Source organism: Oncorhynchus nerka, linkage group LG16 (genome assembly GCF_034236695.1).
Source record: "Oncorhynchus nerka isolate Pitt River linkage group LG16, Oner_Uvic_2.0, whole genome shotgun sequence".
Lineage (NCBI taxonomy): Eukaryota > Metazoa > Chordata > Actinopteri > Salmoniformes > Salmonidae > Oncorhynchus > Oncorhynchus nerka.
Genome location: NC_088411.1, coordinates 45,430,024 through 45,456,790, shown reverse-complemented (window position 1 = coordinate 45,456,790; position 26,767 = coordinate 45,430,024). Strand labels below are relative to the sequence as shown.

The window sequence follows — 26,767 nt, the reverse complement described above, 5'->3', positions numbered from 1 at the left end:
TGGCTGTTGGTATTTTATTAGGATCCCCATTGGCTGTTGGTATTTTATTAGGATCCCCATTGGCTGTTGGTATTTTATTAGGATCCCCATTGGCTGTTGGTATTTTATTAGGATCCCCATTGGCTGTTGCAAAAGCAGCAACTACTCTTCCTGGGGTCACATGAAACATGACATAATACAGAACATTAATAGACAAGAACAGCTCAAGGACAGAACTACATACATTTAAAACAAGAAAAATATAACTAAAATGTTCTGTACTGACTCAATACTGAGGAAAAAAAAAACACAGAGAGAGCAAGTATTCTAGTCCTGCATTTATCATTTTACATGTTCATATAATACATATAAATTCAGTGGCATCTATCAGTACATACACATATTTAGGTTAAATAGGGGACAGGCATTGCGTTTCTTAAAGGTTTGCTGTTCACCTGAGCAATCTGAGATGAAAAGGATTTCCATTTCCAATCATGGCTCTATATAATACTGTACGTTTTCTTGAATTCATTGGGGATTTGGGGACTGTGAAAAGACCCCTGGTGGCATGTCTGGTGTGATAAGTGTGTGTGTCAGAGCTGTGTGTAAGTTGAGTACAGCAAACAATTTGGTAGATTCAACACCTCTTTGGGCTCTACTCAACATTTTCCATAACGGTTATTTTGATGGTGTCCGAGGTGGAACTGAGCTGTTAAATCCACAAGTGGCTCCCGGCATTATAACTAAAGCGGACATTGCCATTGGCTGCATGGAGTTGCATTAACCGAAATCCCATGCAGATTTGTTAACAAGTGGGAACAATGTGATATTTAATCTACACCTTGATAATAGAAATCCTTATTATTTTGTTTAATGCGTAATTATTTCTACGTAGCATACACATTCTAAATGGGGGTGTGGCTTCGAGAGGGGAGGGTGTGGCTTCGAGTAGGGAGGGTGTGGCTTCGAGTAGGGAGGGTGTGGCGTCTAGTGGGGAGGGTGTGGCTTCTAGTGAGGCGGGTGTGGCTTCTAGTGGGGAGGGTGTGGCTTCTAGTGAGGCGGGTGTGGCTTCTAGTGGGGAGGGTGTGGCTTCGAGAGGGGAGGGTGTGGCTTCGAGTAGGGAGGGTGTGGCTTCTAGTGGGAGGGTGTGGCTTCGAGAGGGGAGGGTGTGGCTTCGAGTAGGGAGGGTGTGGCTTCTAGTGGGGAGGGTGTGGCTTCTAGTGAGGCGGGTGTGGCTTCTACTGGGGAGGGTGTGGCTTGAGAGGGGAGGGTGTGGCTTCGAGTAGGGAGGGTGTGGCTTCTAGTGGGGAGGGTGTGGCTTCTAGTGAGGCGGGTGTGGCTTCTAGTGGGGAGGGTGTGGCTTCGAGAGGGGAGGGTGTGGCTTCGAGTAGGGAGGGTGTGGCTTCTAGTGGGGAGGGTGTGGCTTCGAGAGGGGAGGGTGTGGCTTGAGTAGGGAGGGTGTGGCTTCTAGTGGGGAGGGTGTGGCTTCGAGAGGGGAGGGTGTGGCTTCGAGTAGGGAGGGTGTGGCTTCTAGTGGGGAGGGTGTGGCTTCTAGTGAGGCGGGTGTGGCTTCTAGTGGGGAGGGTGTGGCTTCGAGAGGGGAGGGTGTGGCTTCGAGTAGGGAGGGTGTGGCTTCTAGTGGGGAGGGTGTGGCTTCGAGAGGGGAGGGTGTGGCTTCGAGTAGGGAGGGTGTGGCTTCTAGTGGGGAGGGTGTGGCTTCTAGTGAGGCGGGTGTGGCTTCTAGTGGGGAGGGTGTGGCTTCGAGAGGGGAGGGTGTGGCTTCGAGTAGGGAGGTGTGGCTTCTAGTGGGGAGGGTGTGGCTTCGAGAGGGGAGGGTGTGGCTTCGAGTAGGGAGGGTGTGGCTTCTAGTGGGGAGGGTGTGGCTTCTAGTGAGGCGGGTGTTGCTTCATGACAATGATTGCATGTGCAGCTGCTCACCGATTTTCATGGCTCCAATGCAGTTCCACCTCAGATACCGCCAAAACAGCCGCTATGCATGTGTCTGCTATCGTTGGTTAACAATTGATCTGACTGAATCTAGGCTTAAATCAAGGACTGACCTTTCCCCATCTTCACAACCATTGAATGAATAGGTTTTGACCATGACAGTTTACAATCCAAGGTAATGCCAAGTAATTTAGTCTCCTCATCTTGCTCAACAGCCAAATGATTCATTATCAGACTCAGCTGAGGTTTTGAACTTAGGGAATCATTTGTACCAAATACAATGCTTTTAGTTGTAGAGATACTCAGGACTAATGTATTACTGGCCACCCATTCTAAAACTGACTGCAACTCTTTGTTAAGTGTTGCTGTAATTTCATTGGCCGTGGTTGCTGACATGTATAATGTTGAATCATCAGCATACATAGACACACATGCTTTACTTAAAACTCGTGGTCGGTCATTTAGTCTGGGTTTCTGTATAGCACTTTGTGACATCTGTTGATGTAAAAAGGGCTTCATAAATACATTTGATTGATTAGTAAAAATAAAAAAAATAGAAAAGAGTAGAGGGCCTAGAGAGCTGCCCTGCGGTACACCACATTTTACACGATTGACATTAGAGAAGCTTCCATTAAAGAAACCCCTTTGTGTTCTATTAGATTGATCACTCTGAATCCATGATATGACAGAGGTTGAAAATGGTTTATCTAGTGCTGGGTAGTGTAGTGTAGTGTCCCAGGTTGGTCTAGTGCTGGGTAGTGTAGTGTAGTGTCCCAGGTTGGTCTAGTGCTGGGTAGTGTAGTGTCCCAGGTTGGTCTAATTCTGGGTAGTGTAGTGTCCCAGGTTGGTCTAGTGCTGGGTAGTGTAGTGTCCCAGCTTGGTCTAGTGCTGGGTAGTGTAGTGTCCAAGGTTTATCTAGTGCTGGGTAGTGTAGTGTAGTGTCCCAGGTTGGTCTAGTGCTGTGTAGTGTAGTGTCCCAGGTTGGTCTAATTCTGGGTAGTGTAGTGTAGTGTCCCAGGTTGGTCTAGTGCTGGGTAGTGTAGTGTCCCAGGTTGGTCTAGTGCTGGGTAGTGTAGTGTCCCAGGTTGGTCTAGTGCTGGGTAGTGTAGTGTCCCAGGTTGGTCTAGTGCTGGGTAGTGTTGTGTAGTGCTGGGTAGTGTAGTGTAGTGTCCCAGCCTGGTCCTCTACAGCTCGTCCCGCTCCTCCCAGCTTTCTCTCGTGTTGAGTTGTGTAGTGTCCCAGGTTGGTCTAGTGCTGGGAGGTGTTGTGTAGCGTCCCAGCCTGGTCCTCTACAGCTCGTCCCTCTCCTCCTAGCTTTCTCTCGTGTTGAGTAGTGTAGTGTCCCACGTTGGTCTAGTGCTGGGTAGTGTAGTGTCCCAGGTTGGTCTAGTGCTGGGTAGTGTTGTGTCCCAGGTTGGTCTAGGGCTGGGAGGTGTAGTGTCCCAGCCTGGTCCTCTACAGCTCGTCCCTCTCCTCTCCCTCACAGTAACATGCTTCCCTCTGGCTGTTCATGAAGGATCTGCAGCCCAGTGTCCACACTGTGTTGTACAGAGTATCTGCTACGGTCTCACAGGCTGGGAGGGGGAGAGAGAGAGACAGAGGGTTAGGGTTGAGGGAGGGAGGGAGGGTGGGGGGGGGAGAGGGAGGGAGGGAGAGAGAGAGACAGAGGGTTAGGGGTTGAGGGAGGGAGGGAGGGAGGGTGGGTGGGGGGGGAGGGAGGGAGGGAGAGAGGGAGGGAGGGAGAGGGTTAGGGTTGAGGGAGGGAGGGTGGGGGGGGGAGAGGGTTAGGGTTGACGGAGGGAGGGAGGGAGGGGGGGGGGAGAGAGGGTTAGGGTTGAGGGAGGGTGGGGGGGGAGGGAGAGAGAGAGAGGGTTAGGGTTGAGGGAGGGAGGGAGGGAGGGTGGGGGGAGGGAGGGAGAGAGAGAGAGGGTTAGGGTTGAGGGAGGGAGGGAGGGAGGGTGGGTGGGGGGAGAGAGAGAGAGAGACAGAGGGTTAGGGTTGAGGGAGGGAGGGAGGGGGGAGGGAGGGAGGGAGGGAGAGAGAGAGGGTTAGGGTTGAGGGAGGGAGGGAGGGAGGGGGGGGGGAGGGAGGGAGAGAGAGAGAGAGGGTTAGGGTTGAGGGAGGGAGGGAGGGTGGGGGGGGGAGACAGAGGGTTAGGGTTGAGGGAGGGAGGGAGGGTGGGGGGAGGGAGGGAGGGAGGAGAGAGAGAGAGAGAGAGAGAGAGAGAGAGAGAGAGACAGAGAGAGAGAGAGACAGAGACAGAGAGAGAGAGTAAATGTAGATAAACTTGGATTATTTTCGCAAGGAGTTATACAGGATACTAACCTCAAAATTAAAACCTGCAAATCTAAATTCCTTAAGACTCGCTTACCTAAAACCTTTTGGACTAAATTACCTGAATGGATTCTTACTTCCAAGGAATATAAAGAAAAAAATTGATAGGGGGAGGGAGAGGAACACATGGAACAGCTAACAGCAGTGAAGGACGAGGTCAGAAAGCTGAGGTGTGACAGAGAGCAGGACTCTCCCCCAGACAAGCCAGCAGAACAGCCCACCTCAAACCCGGACCACAGCCTCAACACCACAATGGGACAGACAACACAGGACCCACCAACCCAACAGACCCCACCCCCTCCTAACAGACCCCACCCCTTCCTAACAGACCCCACCCCTCCCAACAGCCCACCTCAGACCCAGACCACAACCTTAACACCACAATGTGACAGACAACACAGGACCCACCAACCCAACAGACCCCACCCCTCCTAACAGACCCTACCCCCTCCTAACAGACCCCAGCCCCTCCTAACAGACCCCACCCCTCCTAACAGACCCCACCCCTCCTAACAGACCCCAGCCCCTCCTAACAGACTCCACCACCTCCTAACAAACCCCACCCCTCCTAACAGACCTCTACCTGGTCCTCTACAGGGACGAGCTGTAGAGGACCAGGCTAACAGACCACACCCCTCCTAACAGACTCCACCCCTCCTAACAGACCCCACCCCTCCTAACAGACCCCACCCCTCCTAACAGACCCCACCCCTCCTAACAGACCCCACCCCTCCTAACAGACCCCACCCCCTCCTAACAGACCCCACCCCCTCCTAACAGACCCCACCCCTCCTAACAGACCCCACCCCCTCCTAACAGACCCCACCCCTCCTAACAGACCCCCCCTCCTAACAGACCCCACCCCCTCCTAACAGACCCCACCCCTCCTAACAGACCCCACCCCTCCTAACAGACCCCACCCCCTCCTAACAGACCCCACCCCTCCTAACAGACCCCACCCCCTCCTAACAGACCCCACCCCCTCCTAACAGACCCCACCCCTCCTAACAGACCCCACCCCCTCCTAACAGACCCCACCCTCCTAACAGACCCCACCCCTCCTAACAGACCCCACCCCCTCCTAACAGACCCCACCCCTCCTAACAGACCCCACCCCTCCTAACAGACCCCACCCTCCCTAACAGACCCCACCCCCTCCTAACAGACCCCACCCCCTCCTAACAGACCCCACCCCCTCCTAACAGACCCCACCCCCTCCTAACAGACCCCACCCCTCCTAACAGACCCCACCCCCCTCCTAACAGACCCCACCCTCCCCAGACCCCCCCTCCTAACAGACCCCACCCCTCCTAACAGACCCCACCCCTCCTAACAGACCCCACCCCTCCTAACAGACCCCACCCCTCCTAACAGACCCCACCCCTCCTAACAGACCCCAGCCCTCCTAACAGACCCCACCCCTCCTAACAGACCCCACCCCTCCTAACAGACCCCACCCCTCCTAACAGACCCCACCCCTCCTAACAGACCCCACCCCCTCCTAACAGACCCCACCCCTCCTAACAGACCCCACCCCCTCCTAACAGACCCCACCCCTCCTAACAGACCCCACCCCTCCTAACAGACCTAAACTAAACTTTTGCCTAAACTTTTTTTTTTTTTTTTTAGTTCATTTTATTTTTACAGGGACAGTGCACATTAATCAACGTTTCAGTAAAAGTGCCGGTTTTAGCCAGCCGGCTAATTTTCAACCGCAGTCCCTGGGCAGGTTATTAAAAACAATTACAATATAGACAATAGCGCCATAGAACAAGCAAGACATAGCAACATAGGACAAGCAAGACATAGCATACAGACAGAGCAACATAGAACAAAAAGCAGCAAGACACAATTCATAAAAGCAACAAAGTGTTTCCACACCTCACAAGCTACAGACAACAGACAACATGGAAAGCGGCAACACACAGCTAGGGACCATGTTCACAAATCTGATTGACCTTCAGCCAGGTCTTCAAGCATTTTGTGAAAGTGTGATATGTGGTGCAGTTATGTGTGTCTGATGGCAGTGTATTCCAGACATGGGAAGCTCTCACAGAGAATGCAGATTTACTAAAGGTGCTTTTCCTTAGGGGAACTATACAGTCACCTCTCATGGCAGACCTTGTGGATCTGCTGCCATATGTCTGGGTTTTCTGTTTAACAAAAATATTGAGTGGAGGGGGAGCCAGGCCATTAAGGATCTTGAATACAAGACATGCGTCGGTGTATTGCACAAGATTTTCCCAACTCAAGAGCTCATGCTTTCTAAGGATGTGACAATGATGATGGCTATTGGGCTTCCTATCAAGCACTTTGAGAGCCTGTTTGTAGACAGACTGAATAGGTTTTAATGTTGTACAGCAAGTTTGGGCCCAACTAGTCAAGCAGTATGTTAAGAGGGGGAGTATCATAGATTTGAAGTACAGTTTTGCTACCTCTGTAGTCAAACAATTTCGTATAAATCGGAAATTAGCTAGATTAAATTTAGTTATTTGAATTACCTTTTTCACATGCTTTTTAAAAGAGAGGTTGGAATCAAGTATGATGCCAAGGTACTTAAAATCGGATACCACCTGGAGCTTCTCCCCTGACACATAGACATCTGGCTCAGTAGCATCTGTTGCCCTCTTTGTGAAGAACATGCAAACAGTTTTTTTCACATTGAGATGCAAACACGAGTCACTGATCCACTTTGTAACCTGGACCATTACAGTAGTGAGTTCTTGTGCAGCTTGTTGTTTGCTCTTTGCATGCACATGCAAAGAGCAAACACAGTGCCTAAACACAGTGGCTAAACTCTGGTGCCCAAACACTAGGCATATCCTGGAGCTGTTGTCAGAGGACAAACACTAGGCATATCCTGGAGCTGATGTCAGAGAACAGATACTAGGCATATCCTGGAGCTGTTGTCAGAGGACAAACACTAGGCATATCCTGGAGCTGTTGTCAGAGGACAAACACTAGGCATATCCTGGAGCTGTTGTCAGAGGACAAACACTAGGCACGTCCTGGAGCTGTTGTCAGAGGACAAACACTAGGCATGTCCTGGAGCTGTTGTCAGAGAACAGACACTAGGCATATCCTGGAGCTGTTGTCAGAGAACAGACACTAGGCATATCCTGGAGCTGTTGTCAGAGGACAGACTAGGCATTTCCTGGAGCTGTTGTCAGAGGACAGACTAGGCATATCCTGGAGCTGTTGTCAGAGGACAAACACTAGGCATATCCTGGAGCTGTTGTCAGAGGACAGACTAGGGACCCCCAGCCACATCATCATTCACATGGGCACAAATGATCTGAGGGCCCAGCAGGAAAGGCTGGCAACAGCACTCAAGAGATTGATTGAAACAGCTTCTTCCACTTTCCCCAACGCACAAGTGGTTACCTCCACCCTGCTACCACCAAAAGACTATCATTCTGTCACAATACAGCGGGTGAATCCAAGCATTTCCCGGGACTGTGCCTCAAAACCTAATGTCTACCTGGCCCACCCACTCCACCCTGAACTTGAGCAGCCTTTACCCTGACTAGAAATGAGTAAGGAAATAATCTCAACAGAGAAAAATGGCCACCTATATCTATATCCCCCTACTTTAACAGCTTCTCCATCCTAGACCGGGAGATCAACCATATTCAGGCCCAGGGACATGTACTAGTTTGTGGCAACCTAAATGCTAGAACTGGACAAGAACCTGACACCTTCAGCACACAGGGGGACAAACACCTACCTGGAGGTGACAGCATTCCCTCCCCCATATGCCCCCCCATAGGCACAACTATGACAACATAACAAACAACAACTCCCCCCTAGGCACAACTACGACAACATAACCAACAAAAAACGGGTCACAACTCCTGCAGATCTGTCGCACGCTGGGTCTGTACACAGCCAATGGTAGGCTTCGAGGGGACTCCTATGGTAGGTACACCTATAGCTCTGTCGCCCGCTGGGTCTGTACACAGCCAATGGTAGGCTTCGAGGGGACTCCTATGGTAGGTACACCTATAGCTCTGTCGCATGCTGGGTCTGTACACAGCCAATGGTAGGCGTCGAGGGGACTCCTATGGTAGGTACACCTATAGCTCATCTCTTAGCAGTAGTACTGTAGACTACTTTATCACTGACCTCAACCCAGAGTCTCTCAGAGCATTCACAGTCAGCCCACTGACCTCAACCCAGAGTCTCTCAGAGCATTCACAGTCAGCCCACTGACCTCAACCCAGAGTCTCTCAGAGCGTTCACAGTCAGCCCACTGACCTCAACCCAGAGTCTCTCAGAGCGTTCACAGTCAGCCCACTGACCTCAACCCAGAGTCTCTCAGAGCGTTCACAGTCAGCCCACTGACCTCAACCCAGAGTCTCTCAGAGCGTTCACAGTCAGCCCAGACCTCCAGCGTTCACAGTCAGCCCACTGACCTCAACCCAGAGTCTCTCAGAGCGTTCACAGTCAGCCCACTGACCCAGAGTCTCTCAACCCAGAGTCTCTCAGAGCATTCACAGTCAGCCCACTGACCTCAACCCAGAGTCTCTCAGAGCGTTCACAGTCAGCCCACTGACCTCAACCCAGAGTCTCTCAGAGCGTTCACAGTCAGCCCACTGACCTCAACCCAGAGTCTCTCAGAGCGTTCACAGTCAGCCCACTGACCTCAGAGTCTCTCAGAGCGTTCACAGTCAGCCCACTGACCTCAACCCAGAGTCTCTCAGAGCGTTCACAGTCAGCCCACTGACCTCAACCCAGAGTCTCTCAGAGCATTCACAGTCAGCCCACTGACCTCAACCCAGAGTCTCTCAGAGCGTTCACAGTCAGCCCACTGACCTCAACCCAGAGTCTCTCAGAGCGTTCACAGTCAGCCCACTGACCTCAACCCAGAGTCTCTCAGAGCGTTCACAGTCAGCCCACTTGGCAGTAGAAAGCCTTACAGTATATTTGACCTTTCAGCTTCCAATCTAAATATTTAAAGCAGACAACCTAAGAAAGTGAACAACAATGATAAATGGTTTGATGAAGAATACAAAACCCCAACAACATAGAGACCCAGAAAACCTGAGTCTACGCCTTCACTATGGTGAATCACTAAAACAATACAGAAATACACTACACAATACACTACGGGAAAAGATGGAACAGCACATCAGAAATCAGCTCAATGTCATCGATTCTAACCACTTCTGGGAAAAAATAAGACACACACTAAACAAACAACAACACAAAGAGTTTATTTTTTACCTTTATTTAACTAGGCAAGTCAGTTAAGAACAAATTCTTATTTTCAATGACAGCCTAGGAACAAATAAGAATTTGTTCTTAACTGACTTGCTGTTCCCGTAGTGTATTGTTTTGAAAGGTTGCCAGTTCAGATCCCCAAGCTGACAAGGTACAAATCTGTCATTCTGCCCCTGAACAGGCAGTTAAGAACAAATTCTTATTTTCAATGATGGCCTAGGATTTGTTCTTAACTGCCTGTTCAGGGGCAGAATGTTTGTAGTGTATTGTTTTAGTGATTCAGCTCAGGGATTTGAACTTGCAACCTTCCGGTTACTAGTCCACCACTCTAACCACCAGGCTACCCTGCCACCCTAGTTATCTATCCAAATAGGAGATGGATAAACCACTTCTCTAATCGTTTTGGCTCGATAACAAAGAAGAACTGTAAAAGCATATACATGATCAAAAATAAATCTTAGAATCAACTATTAAGGGATAGGCCCCTTTTTTCTCATTTTTTCTCCACTTCCTGTCTGAATGATGTGCCCAAAGTAAACTGCCTGTAGCTCAGGCCCAGAAGCCAGGATCTGCATATAATTGGTAACATTGGAAAGAAAACAGTTTTAAGTTTGTAGAAATGTTAAAATAATGTAGGAGACTATAACACAATAGATATGGTTGGAGAAAATCCAATGGAAAACCAACCAGAATTTCTTTTTTTGAGAGAGACCATCCACTTAGAAATGCAAGAGATAGGTCATATTGAAAATGAGCTCCCTGGATGCAACTCCACAGGGTGTCAGCAGTGTTCAATGTTTCAGGCTTTTAACTTCAAAAACAAATGAGAAATATCAGTTTTAGTAGTAGGACACAGTCTTGGAAATGTGTGTTTGCGCGTGCCATGAAGACATCACGCACCTGCTAAAATTGGTTTCCTATTGAACATACTTCTATCTGATAGAAATATTATAGTTTGATGACATTTTAGGGTATCTGAGGAGTAAATACAAATGTATTTTGACTTGTTGTAACAAAGTTTAGGGGTAGCTTTTTGGATTCCTTTCTCTGCATGTTGAACGAGTGGATTACTCAAATCGATGGCGCCAACTAAACTGACTTTTTGGGATATAAAGAAGGATTTTATCTAACAAAACGACACTACATGTTATAGCTGGGACCCTTTGGATGACAAATCAGAGGAAGATTTTCAAAAAGTAAGTTATATATGAATGTATGTGCCGGTTGAAAAATATGTTGATGTGGGGCGCCGTCCTCAACCAATCACATGGCATGTTTTCGCTGTACAGCCTACCATAAATCAGACAGTACAGTCAGATTAACGAGAATGTAAGCTTTCAGCAGATATAAGACACTTATATGTACCTAAATGTTTAATATCCATAATATTTATGACTATTTATTTGAATTGCGCGCCCTCCAGTATCACCAGAAGTTGTTCCGCTAACGGGACGCCGATCCTTAAGACGTTTTTTAAAGACGACCAGAACCCACTGGATTTTCCAATTACATTGAGTGAACTACAGGACAAAATACAAACCCTCCAACCCATAAAGACCTGTGGTGTTGATGGTATCCGTCAAGAAATGATCCAATTATACAGACCACAAATTCCAATTGGCTATACTTAAACTCTTTAACATCATCCTCAGCTCTGAATGATAACCCCAATCCACAAAAGTGGAATTTGACCCCAATAACTACCGTGGAATATGTGTCAACAGCACTGTTGGTAAAATCCCAACGACTCACAGGCTACTTTGAAGAATCTAAAACATATTTTTCCATATGTGTTATTTCATGGTTTTGATGTCCACTATTATTCTACAATGTAGAAAACAGTAAAAAAAATAAAAATACCCTTGAATGAGTAGGTGTGTCCAAACTTTCGACTGGTACTGAACGTATTTCGGAAATATTAAAATATACATGACTTGTCGCAGAATTACAGGTTGATGTTGAAATATGGTTGGACAGGAAGTCAACATACATTCCAATTATTAAATGTCAGTGTACTTTCTGTTTTAACTGAATTAAACTGGAAATAACATCGACAAGGGTGTCTCAGTGAAATAATGTTATACTGTCCTAGTTAGCTACATAGAGAACAGGACAGGTGAGAAGTTATACTGTCCTAGTTAGCTACATAGAGGACAGGTGCAGAGTTATACTGTCCTAGTTAGCTACAAAGAGGACAGGTGGAGAGTTATACTGTCCTAGTTAGCTACATAGAGAACAGGACAGGTGGGGAGTTATACTGTCCTAGTTAGCTACATAGAGGACAGTAGAGGGGAGAGTGGAAGACACTTATACTGTCTTAGTTAGCTACATAGAGGACAGGACAGGTGAAGAGTTATACTGTCCTAGTTAGCTACAAAGAGGACAGGAAGGGGAGAGTGGAGTCTGAGCCTACTCCTGTCGTCTTACCTTTACAATATTTTGTTATGCTTCATTACAAGACATTATAAAGGTTCATACAAGCTTATAACAAGTCAAAAGAGCATAACAACCTATGCAGGGCTTAATTTGTAAATCGGGAGGAGCCAGAACAAAAAGTGAGCGCGAGAGGGGGGTGACCTGGGGAGAGAGGGGTGACCTGGGGAGAGGGGGTGACCTGGGGAGAGGGGGTGACCTGGGGAGAGAGGGGTGACCTGGGGAGAGGGGGTGACCTGGGGAGAGGGGGTGACTTGGGGAGAGAGGAGTGACCTGGGGAGAGGGGGTGACCTGGGGAGAGGGGGTGACCTGGGGAGAGAGGGGTGACCTGGGGAGAGGGGGTGACCTGGGGAGAGGGGGTGACCTGGGGAGAGAGGGGTGACCTGGGGAGAGGGGGGTGACCTGGGGAGAGGGGGGTGACCTGGGGAGAGGGTGGTGACCTGGGGAGGTCTGAGGTACCAGAATGTACGAATAAACCATCAACTCACCTTTATAATAAACCATCAACTCACCATTATAATAAACCATCAACTCACCTTTATAATAATCAAACCATCAACTCACCTTTATAATAAACCATCAACTCACCTTTATAATAAACCATCAACTCACCTTTATAATAAACCATCAACTCACCTTTATAATAAACCATCAACTCACCTTTATAATAAACCATCAACTCACCTTTATAATAAACCATCAACTCACCTTTATAATAAACCATCAACTCACCTTTATAATAAACCATCAACTCACCTTTATAATAAACCATCAACTCACCTTTATAATAAACCATCAACTCACCTTTATAATAAACCATCAACTCACCTTTATAATAAACCATCAACTCACCTTTATAATAAACCATCAACTCACCTTTATAATAAACCATCAACTCACCTTTATAATAAACCATCAACTCACCTTTATAATAAACCATCAACTCACCTTTATAATTCAACTACCTTTATAATAAACCATCAACTCACCCTTTATAATAAACCATCAACTCACCTTTATAATAAACCATCAACTCACCTTTATAATAAACCATCAACTCACCTTTATAATAAACCATCAACTCACCTTTATAATAAACCATCAACTCACCTTTATAATAAACCATCAACTCACCTTTATAATAAACCATCAACTCACCTTTATAATAAACCATCAACTCACCTTTATAATAAACCATCAACTCACCTTTATAATAAACCATCAACTCACCTTTATAATAAACCATCAACTCACCTTTATAATAAACCATCAACTCACCTTTATAATAAACCATCAACTCACCATTATAATAAACCATCAACTCACCATTATAATAAACCATCAACTCACCATTATAATAAAGCATCCCTGCATTATCATCGCATTTGGGGAGTGGCATAGAGCAGTAGAGTAGAGGCACTCGCACATGGGGAACATTTTATTAGCTCCGGGAAAATTTTGACACTTTATAAACGTATTTCATGCAATTCTACATCATTTTACATGACTGGAGGCTTTGGCAGAATATAAGGGGGAAAAAAATACTGCACATATGATCAAAATGACAGGCTACTATGACAAACGGAGAATCTGAGATACATAAAAACCACCTTGTCTTGAATCCATCAATAGCCTACCTAGGCCAAGGTGTGTGGAGACACATATTGTAGGCTACGGTATATGAGGAGGAAATTATAGTCCTAAAAAATAATTATCCGCAGCTCACTCGCCGGCATGTTCTTGCCAAACTCTCACTCTTGTTTTACTTTGTGAAATATTTTGTTAGCCTATAGCAGACAGATTCGACCTATAGCAGACAGATTCGACCTATAGCAGACAGATTCGACCTATAGCAGACAGATTTGACCTATAGCAGACAGATTCGACCTATAGCAGACATATTCGACCTATAGCAGACAGATTCGACCAATAGCAGACAGATTTGACCTATAGCAGACAGATTCGACCTATAGCAGACAGATTCGACCTATAGCAGACAGATTCGACCAATAGCAGACAGATTCGACCTATAGCAGACAGATTCGACCTATAGCAGACAGATTCGACCAGTAGCAGGCAGATTTGACCTATAGCAGACAGATTCGACCTATAGCAGACAGATTGGACCTATAGCAGACAGATTCGAACTATAGCAGACAGATTCGACCAATAGCAGACAGATTTGACCTAGAGCAGACAGATTCAACCTATAGCAGACAGATTCGACATATAGCAGACAGATTCGACCTATAGCAGACAGATTCGACCTATAGCAGACAGATTTGACTCTTCTCTTTTCAGCAGAAGCCATTCGGTTTCCAACCTGTGTTTTCCCGCAGTTGTATTTGAAATGTTGCGAAACGCCTGTTTTTTTTTGTCTGCATACTGTTCATTGACAGATTAGCGGCACGTTCCCGACCGTAGACTATGCCTGGGTATTGGCATACACACAATCCACAGCTAGGTCATTTAGTTGTTGTTGTTAAAACCTGTTGTAACAACCCATCCCGGGTCCGGGAGCGTAATCATCAACGGAAAACTACGTCACAATGCTGTAGACACCTTGGGGAATACGGAGAAAAAGGAATCTGGTTGATAGCCCATTCACTGCTCAATGGGGACGCATTGGAACGCAGGGCTTTCAAAAGATGAGTCACTTCCGGATTGGATTTTTCTCAGGCTTTCGCCTGCAATATCAGTTCTGTTATACTCACAGACAATATTTTTACAGTTTTGGAAACTTTAGAGTGTTTTCTATCCTAAGCTGTCAATTATATGCATATTCTAGCATCTTGTCTTGACAAAATATCCCGTTTACTTTGGGAACGTTATTTTTCCAAAAATGAAAATTCTGCCCCCTAGTCACAAGAGGTTTTAAGAAGCTGTGGTAGGATCCGGCTCAAACGAAGCACTGCGTCTACGGTCAAGTGTAACAGAGTATAATTCAGTAGCTATCTCACCTTTGACCTTTGACACAAGCCCCAGGCTCTTCTTCAGGTCAGAGCAAATAGCGTGGAGACACAAGCGGTACTTGGAGTCACAGCGGTTTTTGTCGGAGCCGCAGGTGTCATAGCAACTGTCCAGCTGGTTACAGCACTGAGTCATGGCTGGGATGCCCATGTCAAACTGTGTTGGGACAATAACAAAAATACAGAAAGATATACAGGTTATAAGTTAACATAACATCGGATTTATATACACTCACACAAAACAAAGGTGCTTTCTAGAACCTAAAATGACTTCAGCTGTCCCAATAGGAGAACGCTTTGAAAAACACTATTTGGTTCCAGGTAGAACCCTTTTGAGTTCCATGTAGAACTCGTTTGGTTCCAGGTAGAACCCTTTTGACTTCCATGTAGAACCCTTTTGGGTTCCGTGTAGAACCCTTTCCACAGAGGGGGCTATATAAGGGCCCTTTAAGTATAGTATGTATTGTATGAGAAAACAGTCTGCGGTTTAGGTGTCGGGTATTAGTACAGTGTCATACACTGTCTACAGTTAGCGATAGTTAAAACATACACTATCTGGTACCTGGAATCCTAGGAGGTCGGAGCTGCAACCATTGGGCTCTGGGGTCACATAACCAATGCGATGCACAGGTGTCTTACCTGAGAAGGAAAGGTGAACAACTCTAATTTCCATTTACAGTTAATTATGTAAGTTGACACAGATTGATTAATAGGTTGTTATCAATCAGCACAAATTGAACATTCAACACCCTATTGTGAAGTTTATTGACAAGAACCGAAACTGAAAAAAAAGGTGCTATCTAGAACCTAACATGTTTTTTCTGCCCTTTGGAGAACCCTTTATGGTTCCAGGTAGAACCCTTTATGGTTCCAGGTAGAACCCTTTATGGTTCCAGGTAGAACCCCTTTGGGTTTCATGTAGGACCCCTTCCACAGAGGGTTCCAATGCACATGGAACCCAAAGGGGTTCTCCCTGGAACACCTGGAACCATAAAGGGTTCTACCTGGAACCATAAAGGCCTAGCCAGTCTCCAGATCTCAACCCCATAGACAATCTTTGGAGGGAGTTGAAAGTCTGTGTTGCCCAGCAACAGCCCCAAAACATCACTGCTCTAGAGGAGATCTGCATGGAGGAATGGGCCAAAATACCAGCAACAGTGTGTGAAAACCTTGTGAAGACTTACAGAAAACGTTTGACCTCTGTCATTGCCAACAAAGGGTATTTAACAAAGTATTGAGATAAACTTTTGTTATTGACCAAATAGTTATTTTCCATCATAATTTGCAAATAAATTCATTAAAAATCCTACAATGAGATTTTCTGGATTTCTTTTCTCATTTTGTCTGTCATAGTTGAAGTGTACCTATGATGAAAATTACAGGCCTCTCTCATCTTTTTAAGTGGGAGAACTTGCACAATTGGTGGCTGACTAAATACTTTTTTGCCCCACTGTTTATATAGAACATGACAGGGAACTCGGAGTGGCTCCTGTATAGATCCATAGGTTTTCGCTGTTCCAGTGTCCATGCAATCATATGATACTACTGTACTAAGTATGGAGCGATATAGTGGGCTAATGTGGATACTGGAATGTAGCACATACTTAGAATGACGCAGTGTGGATATACCTTCACTGTGGTATGCTAGTGTGGATATACCTTCACTGGGGTATGCTAGTGTGGATATACCTTCACTGTGGTATGCTAGTGTGGATATACCTTCACTGGGGTATGCTAGTGTGGATATACCTTCACTGTGGTATGCTAGTGTGGATATACCTTCACTGGGGTATGCTAGTGTGGATATACCTTCACTGTGGTATGCTAGTGTGGATATACCTTCACTGGGGTATGCTGGTGTGGATATACCTTCACTGGGGTATGCTGGTGTGGATATACCTTCACTGGGGTATGCTAGTGTGAATATACATTCACTGTGGTATGCTGGTGTGGATATGCTGGTGTGGACCTCGGCGTTACTCTGGACCCTGATCTCTCTTTTGAAGAACATATCAAGACCATTTCGAGGACAGCTTTTTTCCATCTACGTAACATTGCAAAAATCAGAAACATTCTGTCCAAAAATGATGCAGAAAAATGAATCCATGCTTTTGTCACTTCTAGGTTAGACTACTGCAATGCTCTATTTTCCGGCTACCCGGATAAAGCACTAAATAAACTTCAGTTAGTGCTAAATACGGCTGCTAGAATCCTGACTGGAACCAAAAAATTTGATCATATTACTCCAGTGCTAGCCTCTCTACACTGGCTTCCTGTCAAAGCAAGGGCTGATTTCAAGGTTTTACTGCTAACCTACAAAGCATTACATGGGCTTGCTCCTACCTATCTCTCTGATTTGGTCCTGCCGTACATACCTACACGTACGCTACGGTCACAAGACGCAGGCCTCCTAATTGTCCCTAGAATTTCTAAGCAAACAGCTGGAGGCAGAGCTTTCTCCTATAGAGCTCCATTTTTATGGAACGGTCTGCCTACCCATGTCAGAGACGCAAACTCGGTCTCAACCTTTAAGTCTTTACTGAAGACTCATCTCTTCAGTGGGTCATATGATTGAGTGTAGTCTGGCCCAGGAGTGTGAAGGTGAACGGAAAGGCTCTGGAGCAACGAACCGCCCTTGCTGTCTCTGCCTGGCCGGTTCCCCTCTTTCCACTGGGATTCTCTGCCTCTAACCCTATTACAGGGGCTGAGTCACTGGCTTACTGGGGCTCTCTCATGCCGTCCCTGGAGGGGGTGCGTCACCTGAGTGGGTTGATTCACTGTTGTGGTCATCCTGTCTGGGTTGGCGCCCCCCCCCCCTTGGGTTGTGCCGTGGCGGAGATCTTTGTGGGCTATACTCAGCCTTGTCTCAGGATGGTAAGTTGGTGGTTGAAGATATCCCTCTAGTGGTGTTGGGGCTGTGCTTTGGCAAAGTGGGTGGGGTTATATCCTTCCTGTTTGGCCCTGTCCGGGGGTGTCCTCGGATGGGGCCACAGTGTCTCCTGACCCCTCCTGTCTCAGCCTCCAGTATTTATGCTGCAGTAGTTTGTGTCGGGGGGCTGGGGTCAGTTTGTTATATCTGGAGTACTTCTCCTGTCCTATTCGGTGTCCTGTGTGAATCCAAGTGTGCATTCTCTAATTCTCTCCTTCTCTCTTTCTTTCTCTCTCTCGGAGGACCTGAGCCCTAGGACCATGCCCCAGGACTACCTGACATGATGACTCCTTGCTGTCCCCAGTCCACCTGGCCATGCTGCTGCTCCAGTTTCAACTTCCACCTGACTGTGCTGCTGGTCCAGTTTCAACTGTTCTGCATTATTATTATTCGACCATGCTGGTCATTTATGAACATTTGAACATCTTGGCCATGTTCTGTTATAATCTCCACCCGGCACAGCCAGAAGAGGGCTGGCCACCCCACATAGCCTGGTTTCTGTCTAGGTTTCTTCCTAGGTTTTGGCCTTTCTAGGGAGTTTTTCCTAGCCACCGTGCTTCTACACCTACATTGCTTGCTGTTTGGGGTTTTAGGCTGGGTTTCTGTACAGCACTTTGAGATATCAGCTGGTGTACGAATGGCTATATAAATAAATTTGATTTGATTTGATTTGATATACCTTCACTGTGGTAACCTAGTGTGGACATACCTTCACTGTGGTAACCTAGTGTGGATATACCTTCACTGGGGTATGCTGGTGTGGATATACCTTCACTGTGGTATGCTAGTGTGGACATACCTTCACTGTGGTATGCTGGTGTGGATATACATTCGCTGTGGTAACCTAGTGTGGATATACCTTCACTCTGGTAACCTAGTGTGGATATACCTTCACTGTGGTATGCTAGTGTGGATATACCTTCACTGTGGTATGCTAGTGTGGACATATCTTCACTGTGGTATGGTGGTGTGGATATACATTCACTGTGGTAACCTAGTGTGGATATACCTTCACTGTGGTAACCTAGTGTGGATATACCTTCACTGGGGTATGCTGGTGTGGATATACCTTCACTGTGGTATGCTAGTGTGGACATACCTTCACTGTGGTATGCTGGTGTGGATATACATTCGCTGTGGTAACCTAGTGTGGATATACCTTCACTCTGGTAACCTAGTGTGGATATACCTTCACTGTGGTATGCTAGTGTGGATATACCTTCACTGTGGTATGCTAGTGTGGACATACCTTCACTGTGGTATGCTGGTGTGGATATACATTCACTGTGGTAACCTAGTGTGGATATACCTTCACTGTGGTAACCTAGTGTGATATACCTTCACTGTGGTAACCTAGTGTGGATATACCTTCACTGTGGTAACCTAGTGTGGATATACCTTCACTGGGGTATGCTGGTGTGGATATACATTCACTGTGGTAACCTAGTGTGGATATACCTTCACTGGGGTATTCTGGTGTGGATATACCTTCACTGTGGTATGCTAGTGTGGATATACCTTCACTGTGGTAACCTAGTGTGGATATACCTTCACTGTGGTAACCTAGTGTGGATATACCTTCACTGTGGTAACCTAGTGTGGATATACCTTCACTGGGGTATGCTGGTGTGGATATACCTTCACTGTGGTATGCTAGTGTGGACATACCTTCACTGTGGTATGCTGGTGTGGATATACATTCGCTGTGGTAACCTAGTGTGGATATACCTTCACTCTGGTAACCTAGTGTGGATATACCTTCACTGTGGTATGCTAGTGTGGATATACCTTCACTGTGGTATGCTAGTGTGGACATACCTTCACTGTGGTATGCTGGTGTGGATATACATTCACTGTGGTAACCTAGTGTGGATATACCTTCACTGTGGTAACCTAGTGTGGATATACCTTCACTGTGGTAACCTAGTGTGGATATACCTTCACTGTGGTAACCTAGTGTGGATATACCTTCACTGGGGTATGCTGGTGTGGATATACATTCACTGTGGTAACCTAGTGTGGATATACCTTCACTGGGGTATGCTGATGTGGATATACATTCACTGGGGTATGCTGGTGTGGATATACCTTCACTGGGGTATGCTGGTGTGGATATACCTTCACTGGGGTATGCTAGTGTGGATATACCTTCACTGTGGTAACCTAGTGTGGATATACCTTCACTGGGGTATGCTGGTGTGGATATACCTTCACTGGGGTATTCTGGTGTGGATATACCTTCACTGGGGTATGCTAGTGTGGATATACCTTCACAGTGGTATGCTAGTGTGGATATACCTTCACTGTGGTAACCTGGTGTGGATATACCTTCACTGTGGTAACCTAGTGTGGATATACCTTCACTGTGGTATGCTAGTGTGGACATACCTTCACTGTGGTATGCTGGTGTGGATATACATTCACTGTGGTAACCTAGTGTGGATATACCTTCACTGTGGTAACCTAGTGTGGATATACCTTCACTGTGGTAACCTAGTGTGGATATACCTTCACTGTGGTATGCTAGTGTGGACATACCTTCACTGTGGTATGCTGGTGTGGATATACATTCACTGTGGTAACCTAGTGTGGATATACCTTCACTGTGGTAACCTAGTGTGGACATAGCTTCACTGTGGTATGCTGGTGTATATATTGGAATGTACCCTGTAAGCCATATTGTAATAACTATGATCTATTTGTACTGTATCTTAGGTTGATCTATATCACTGAGACTATATAATGTTATGTTAACACTGACCCCAGTTGTAATTAACCTGGTTCAGTTTCTCAACCAGCTAATTATTAGAATCAGGTGACTAGATTAAGGTTGGAGTTAAAAACCTACAGGACGGTATCTCTCCAGGAACAGGGTTGGAGTGAAAATCTACAGGACGGTATCTCTCCAGGAACAGGGTTGGAGTGAAAATCTACAGGACGGTATCTCTCCAGGAACAGGGTTGGAGTTAAAACCTACAGGAGGGTATCTCTACAGGAACAGGGTTGGAGTTAAAACCTACAGGAGGGTATCTCTACAGGAACAGGGTTGGAGTTAAAAACCTACAGGATGGTATCTCTACAGGAACAGGGTTGGAGTTAAAAACCTACAGGATGGTATCTCTACAGGAACAGGGTTGGAGTTAAAACCTACAGGACGGTATCTCTCCAGGAACAGGGTTGGAGTTAAAACCTACAGGATGGTATCTCTACAGGAACAGGGTTGGAGTTAAAACCTACAGGATGGTATCTCTCCAGGAACAGGGTTGGAGTTAAAACCTACAGGATGGTATCTCTACAGGAACAGGGTTGGAGTTAAAACCTACAGGATGGTATCTCTCCAGGAACAGGGTTGGAGTTAAAAACCTACAGGATGGTATCTCTCCAGGAACAGGGTTGGAGGGCCCTGATGTAAACCTACAGGAGGGTATCTTTCCAGGAACAGGGTTGGAGAGCCCTTATATATACCTACAGGAGGGTATCTTCCCAGGAACAGGGTTGGAGAGCCCTGATGTAAACCTACAGGAGGGTATTTTTCCAGGAACAGGGTTGGAGAGCCCTGATGTAAACCTACAGGAGGGTACCTCTCCAGGAACAGGGTTGGAGAGCCCTGATGTAAACCTACAGGAGGATACCACTCCAGGAACAGGTTTGGAGAGCCCTGATGTAAACCTACAGGATGGTATCTCTCCAGGAACAGGGTTGGATTTAAAACCTACAGGACGGTATCTCTCCAGGAACAGGGTTGGAGTTAAAACCTACAGGACGGTATCTCTCCAGGAACAGGGTTGGAGAGCCTTGATGTAAACCTACAGGATGGTATCTCTCCAGGAACAGGGTTGGAGAGCCCTGATGTAAACCTACAGGAGGGTACCTCTCCAGGAACAGGGTTGAAGATAAAAACCTACAGGACGGTATCTCTCCAGGAACAGGGTTGGAGAGCCCTGATATAAACCTACAGGAAGGTATCTCTCCAGGAACAGGGTTGGAGAGCCTTGATGTAAACCTACAGGACGGTATCTCTCCAGGAACAGGGTTGGAGAGCCCTGATATAAACCTACAGGAGGATACCACTCCAGGAACAGGGTTGGAGTTAAAACCTACAGGAGGGTACCTCTCCAGGAACAGGGTTGGAGAGCCCTGATATAAACCTACAGGAAGGTACCTCTCCAGGAACAGGGTTGGAGAGCCCTGATATAAACCTACAGGAAGGTACCTCTCCAGGAACAGGGTTGGAGTTAAAACCTACAGGAGGGTACCTCTCCAGGAACAGGGTTGGAGAGCCCTGATATAAACCTACAGGAAGGTACCTCTCCAGGAACAGGGTTGGAGAGCCCTGATATAAACCTACAGGAGGGTACCTCTCCAGGAACAGGGTTGGAGAGCCTTGATGTAAACCTACAGGAGGGTACCTCTCCAGGAACAGGGTTGGATTTAAAACCTACAGGACGGTATCTCTCCAGGAACAGGGTTGGAGAGCCCTGATGTAAACCTACAGGACGGTATCTCTCCAGGAACAGGATCGTAGAGCCCTGACCTAACCGATGGTGTTTGTGTAAGATCCTAAATGGGTACAGTGTGATCTGTTCTTCAACAAATCAAGTTGGCTTCTCTACAAGGATAACACTCAGTATCTAGGTTCTGTTACATTCAGGATAACACTCAGTATCTAGGTTCTGTTACATTCAGGATAACACTCAGTATCTAGGTTCTGTTACATTCAGGATAACACTCAGTATCTAGGTTCTGTTACGTTCAGGATAACACTCAGTATCTAGGTTCTGTTACGTTCAGGATAACACTCAGTATCTAGGTTCTGTTACGTGCAGAGCTCGATTCAGTCCACATCGTGGAAGCTCAGTGGTATAGCTGCATTTCAGTTTAATGTCGTCGCTTTCGCGGAGACTGTAAAGGCTGCACATGTCGGCTCAATCGGACATGATCTTTAAATCTAGAATGTGCTATAGCCCTGAACTTCCGCAAATACGGATTGAATCGAGCCCTAGGTGTCTATAGCCAGGCTTGACATGGCAACACCATGGAGTCATACTGAGATGTTACTGTAATCACTGATAGACACACACAACTCCTGTCCCATCCTTACCGTATTTGCATTTGTACTGACACAATCCGTTGCGTCCCCCCATCAATTCCACCAGGGAGTCAAAGTATCCATTGGCTGCCTGGAGGCTCTCTTTGATGGAAACCAAGCCCCAGTCAGAGTCCTCTTCCTGGGCTTCGACGACAGGTACCACAGGGCTGGCTGTATCCTCCGCTGGAGCTTCTGCCTCTGCCTCTGCCTCTGCCTCTGCTTCTGCCTCTGCCTCTGCTTCTGCCTCTGCCTCTGTCTCTGCTGCCTCTTCAATGGCCTCTGTCGCTTTTTCTAGTGCCTCCTGGTCAGCCAAATCTTTCAAGATGGCGTCCTGAATCTCAGTCTCTTTAGCGAGGTCTTCCTTCTCCACCTGGGCAGACAACTCTTTAATCATGGCTTCTGTTATCAGGGCCTCTTTAACAAGGGTCTCCGGATCCATGTAAGCAGGGTCTTTCACCACTGGCATGTCCGCCATGAGGGCCTCTGTGTCTGGGACTTCATCTGCCATGACAGGGGCGTTTACTAGCGGAGCATCAGCAACAGGGGAGTCCGCAACTGGTTCCTTGACTACAAATGCCCCAGCTACAACGGTATCTGCAACAGGCTTGTCGGCCACCAGGTCTTCGGCCACTGGGGTGTCTTCTACAGGTTCCTCCACTGCAGGCATATCATCAACAACCAGGCTATCTACCCCCACGGTATCACCCTCCACCCTGATATCTACAGCAGTAGGTGTATCATCAACAACCAGGCTATCTACCCCCACGGTATCACCCTCCACCCTGATATCTACAGCAGTAGGCGTATCATCAACAACCAGGCTATCTACCCCCACGGTATCACCCTCCACCCTGATATCTACAGCAGTAGGCGTATCATCAACAACCAGGCTATCTACCCCCACGGTATCACCCTCCACCCTGATATCTACAGCAGTAGGGGTATCATCAACAACCAGGCTATCTACCCCCACGGTATCACCCTCCACCCTGATATCTACAGCAGTAGGTGTATCATCAACAACCAGGCTATCTACCCGCACGGTATCACCCACGGTATCACCCTCCACCCTGATATCTACAGCAGTAGGCGTATCATCAACAACCAGGCTATCTACCCCCACGGTATCACCCTCCACCCTGATATCTACAGCAGTAGGCGTATCATCAACAACCAGGCTATCTACCCCCACGGTATCACCCTCCACCCTGATATCTACAGCAGTAGGCGTATCATCAACAACCAGGCTATCTACCCCCACGGTATCACCCTCCACCCTGATATCTACAGCAGTAGGCGTATCATCAACAACCAGGCTATCTACCCGCACGGTATCACCCACGGTATCACCCTCCACCCTGATATCTACAGCAGTAGGCGTATCATCAACAACCAGGCTATCTACCCGCACGGTATCACCCACGGTATCACCCTCCACCCTGATATCTACAGCAGTAGGCGTATCATCAATAACCAGGCTATCTACCCCCACGGTATCACCCTCCACCCTGATATCTACAGCAGTAGGCGTATCATCAACAACCAGGCTATCTACCCCCACGGTATCACCCTCCACCCTGATATCTACAGCAGTAGGCGTATCATCAACAACCAGGCTATCTGCCCCCACGGTATCACCCTCCACCCTGATATCTACAGCAGTAGGCGTATCATCAACAACCAGGCTATCTACCCCCACGGTATCACCCTCCACCCTGATATCTACAGCAGTAGGCGTATCATCAACAACCAGGCTATCTGCCCCCACGGTATCACCCACGGTATCACCCACGGTATCACCCTCGGTAGCAGCAGCAACGGTGTCATCCCCGAACATGGTTTCTGCTTCTGGGACTTCCTCTTCAGGAGTGATGTTCCTGACCAGAGAAGCAGACATCCCCCAGGAGAGGCAGAGAGAGAGCAGGAGGAAGGCTGAGGTGCGCGGCAGCATGGTGGCGAGACAGACAGAGAGGAAGTCACAGCACGGGGGGAGGTCTAGACGGGTAGGTCTAAGAGGAAGACATCCACATTTGGATCCAGGCAGACGGAGTCGAAGCAGAAGGGGAGGAGGTGGGGGTGTTGGTAGGCAGAGAAAGACGTCCACACTCCGCTGGAGGTCTGGGACAGCTGGACAGGAGAGGACCAGGGCGCCTGTTGTTGACAAGGTGTGAGAACGAGAGGCACTTAGGATCAATAGACTCAGAGTACTGACTGAGGCTGTGTAAGAGGCAGAGAGGACTTTGGCTGCTGACTAGGCCAGGGAGACAGCGAGGCACGGAGTATCGACACCGGGTTCAAAGGTCTGTTGATAAGGAAAGGCCTGCCTGGACAGACTGTAGTGGGCTGGAATTGTGGGCTGTCCTGCATAACTGCATAGCCTAGACACCATGGTTTTTCCAGGTCTTTTTTATTCTTTATCTACAGTATATTATTACCCAGCAAGTTTGGGATGTGCATATCACCTTTTTTCATGTTAGTCGTGTTATCTCCCGTTGAGAGAGAACGTTCATGCTCACCATAGCTCTTGTCTCTGTTACATCCTCTCTTCTCCTCTGCTGGGAAACCTCTCTCCTCTCACCATAGCTCTTGTCTCTGTTACGTCCTCTCTTCTCCTCTGCTGGGAAACCTCTCTCCTCTCACCAAGTGCTCGCTCCATCTCCTAAAAAATATTGAATTAATCTAATCCCAGTAATCCCATCACTTAAACTTCATCAGAGGGAACTAATTAAGATTCACACGTTTAGCTTCATCAGTGCTAAAAATCACATTTGTGATCTCAGATCAGCTGAGCAGCTAATCATAACGTCTCTGAGAACATAGAGGTAGAATGACTAGATTGTACACAGAGTGGACAAAACATTAGGAACACCTGCTCTTTCCCATGACACAGACTGATCAGGTGATTCCAGGTGAAAGCTATGATCCCTTATTGATGTCACTTGTTAAATCCACTTCAATCAGTGTAGATGAAGGGGAGGAGACTGGGTTAAAGAAGGATTTTTAAGCCCTGAGACAATGGAGACGTGGGTCGTGTGCCATTCAGATGGTAAATGGGCAAGACAACATACTGAAGTGTCGTTGAACGAGGTACGGTAGTAGGTACCAGACGCACCGGTTTGTGTCCAGAACTGAAATGCTGCTGGGATTTTCACATTCAACAGTTTCCTGTGTGTATCAAGAATGGTCCACAAACCCAAAGGACTTCCTGCCAATTTGGCACAACTGTGGGAAACATTGGAGTCAACATGGGCCAGCATCCCCTGTGGAACGCTTTCGACACTGACGAATTGGGACTGTCCTGAGGGCAACTCGCTATCAGGAAGGGGTTTCTAAATGGTTTGGTAAACTGTTTTCTATGTTTAAGACACAGTCCTTCGCTGCATTTGGTTTCAGCCATTCTGCAAACGTGTTTTATTCTGTATTATATATACTTAGTATATAGTATAGTATAGTATATATTATAGTATATAGTATAGTATATAGTATAGTATACAATATATAGTATAGTATCGTATAGTATACTATAGTATTGTATAGCACAGTATATGGTATAGTATACTATATAGTATAGTATAGTACATAGTATATAGTAGAGTATATTATAGTATATAGTATAGTATACAGTATAGTATAGTATATAGTGGAGTATAGTATATAGTATAGTATATAGTACAGTATAGTATAGTGTATAGTATAGTATAGTATGTAGTATAGTATAGGGTATAGTATAGTATGTAGTATAGGGTATAGTATAGTATATAGTATATAGTATGGTATAGTATATAGTATATAGTATAGTATGTAGTATAGTATAGGGTATAGTATAGTATGTAGTATAGGGTATAGTATAGTATATAGTATATA

The 26,767-nt window shown here is 46.7% G+C and overlaps 1 protein-coding gene across 2 annotated transcripts; it reads right to left on the bottom strand.

The window, feature by feature from the left end:
- Window positions 1-302: 302 nt before the first annotated feature.
- Window positions 303-24,891, bottom strand: LOC115124316 (uncharacterized). 2 transcript variants are annotated; one of them, XM_065002698.1, is made up of 4 exons: window positions 22,916-24,891; window positions 15,436-15,524; window positions 14,877-15,042; window positions 303-3,500 (listed from the first exon to the last, which is right to left on the bottom strand). In XM_065002698.1, exons 1-4 carry the CDS (start codon window positions 24,852-24,854, stop codon window positions 3,382-3,384), a joined length of 2,313 nt encoding a protein of 770 aa, XP_064858770.1. In that variant the 5' UTR covers window positions 24,855-24,891; the 3' UTR covers window positions 303-3,381. The 2 variants fall into 2 exon arrangements, with proteins under 2 accessions (XP_064858770.1, XP_064858771.1); XM_065002699.1 differs by having other exon boundaries at window positions 15,448-15,524.
- Between the last annotated feature and the right edge of the window lie 1,876 nt (window positions 24,892-26,767).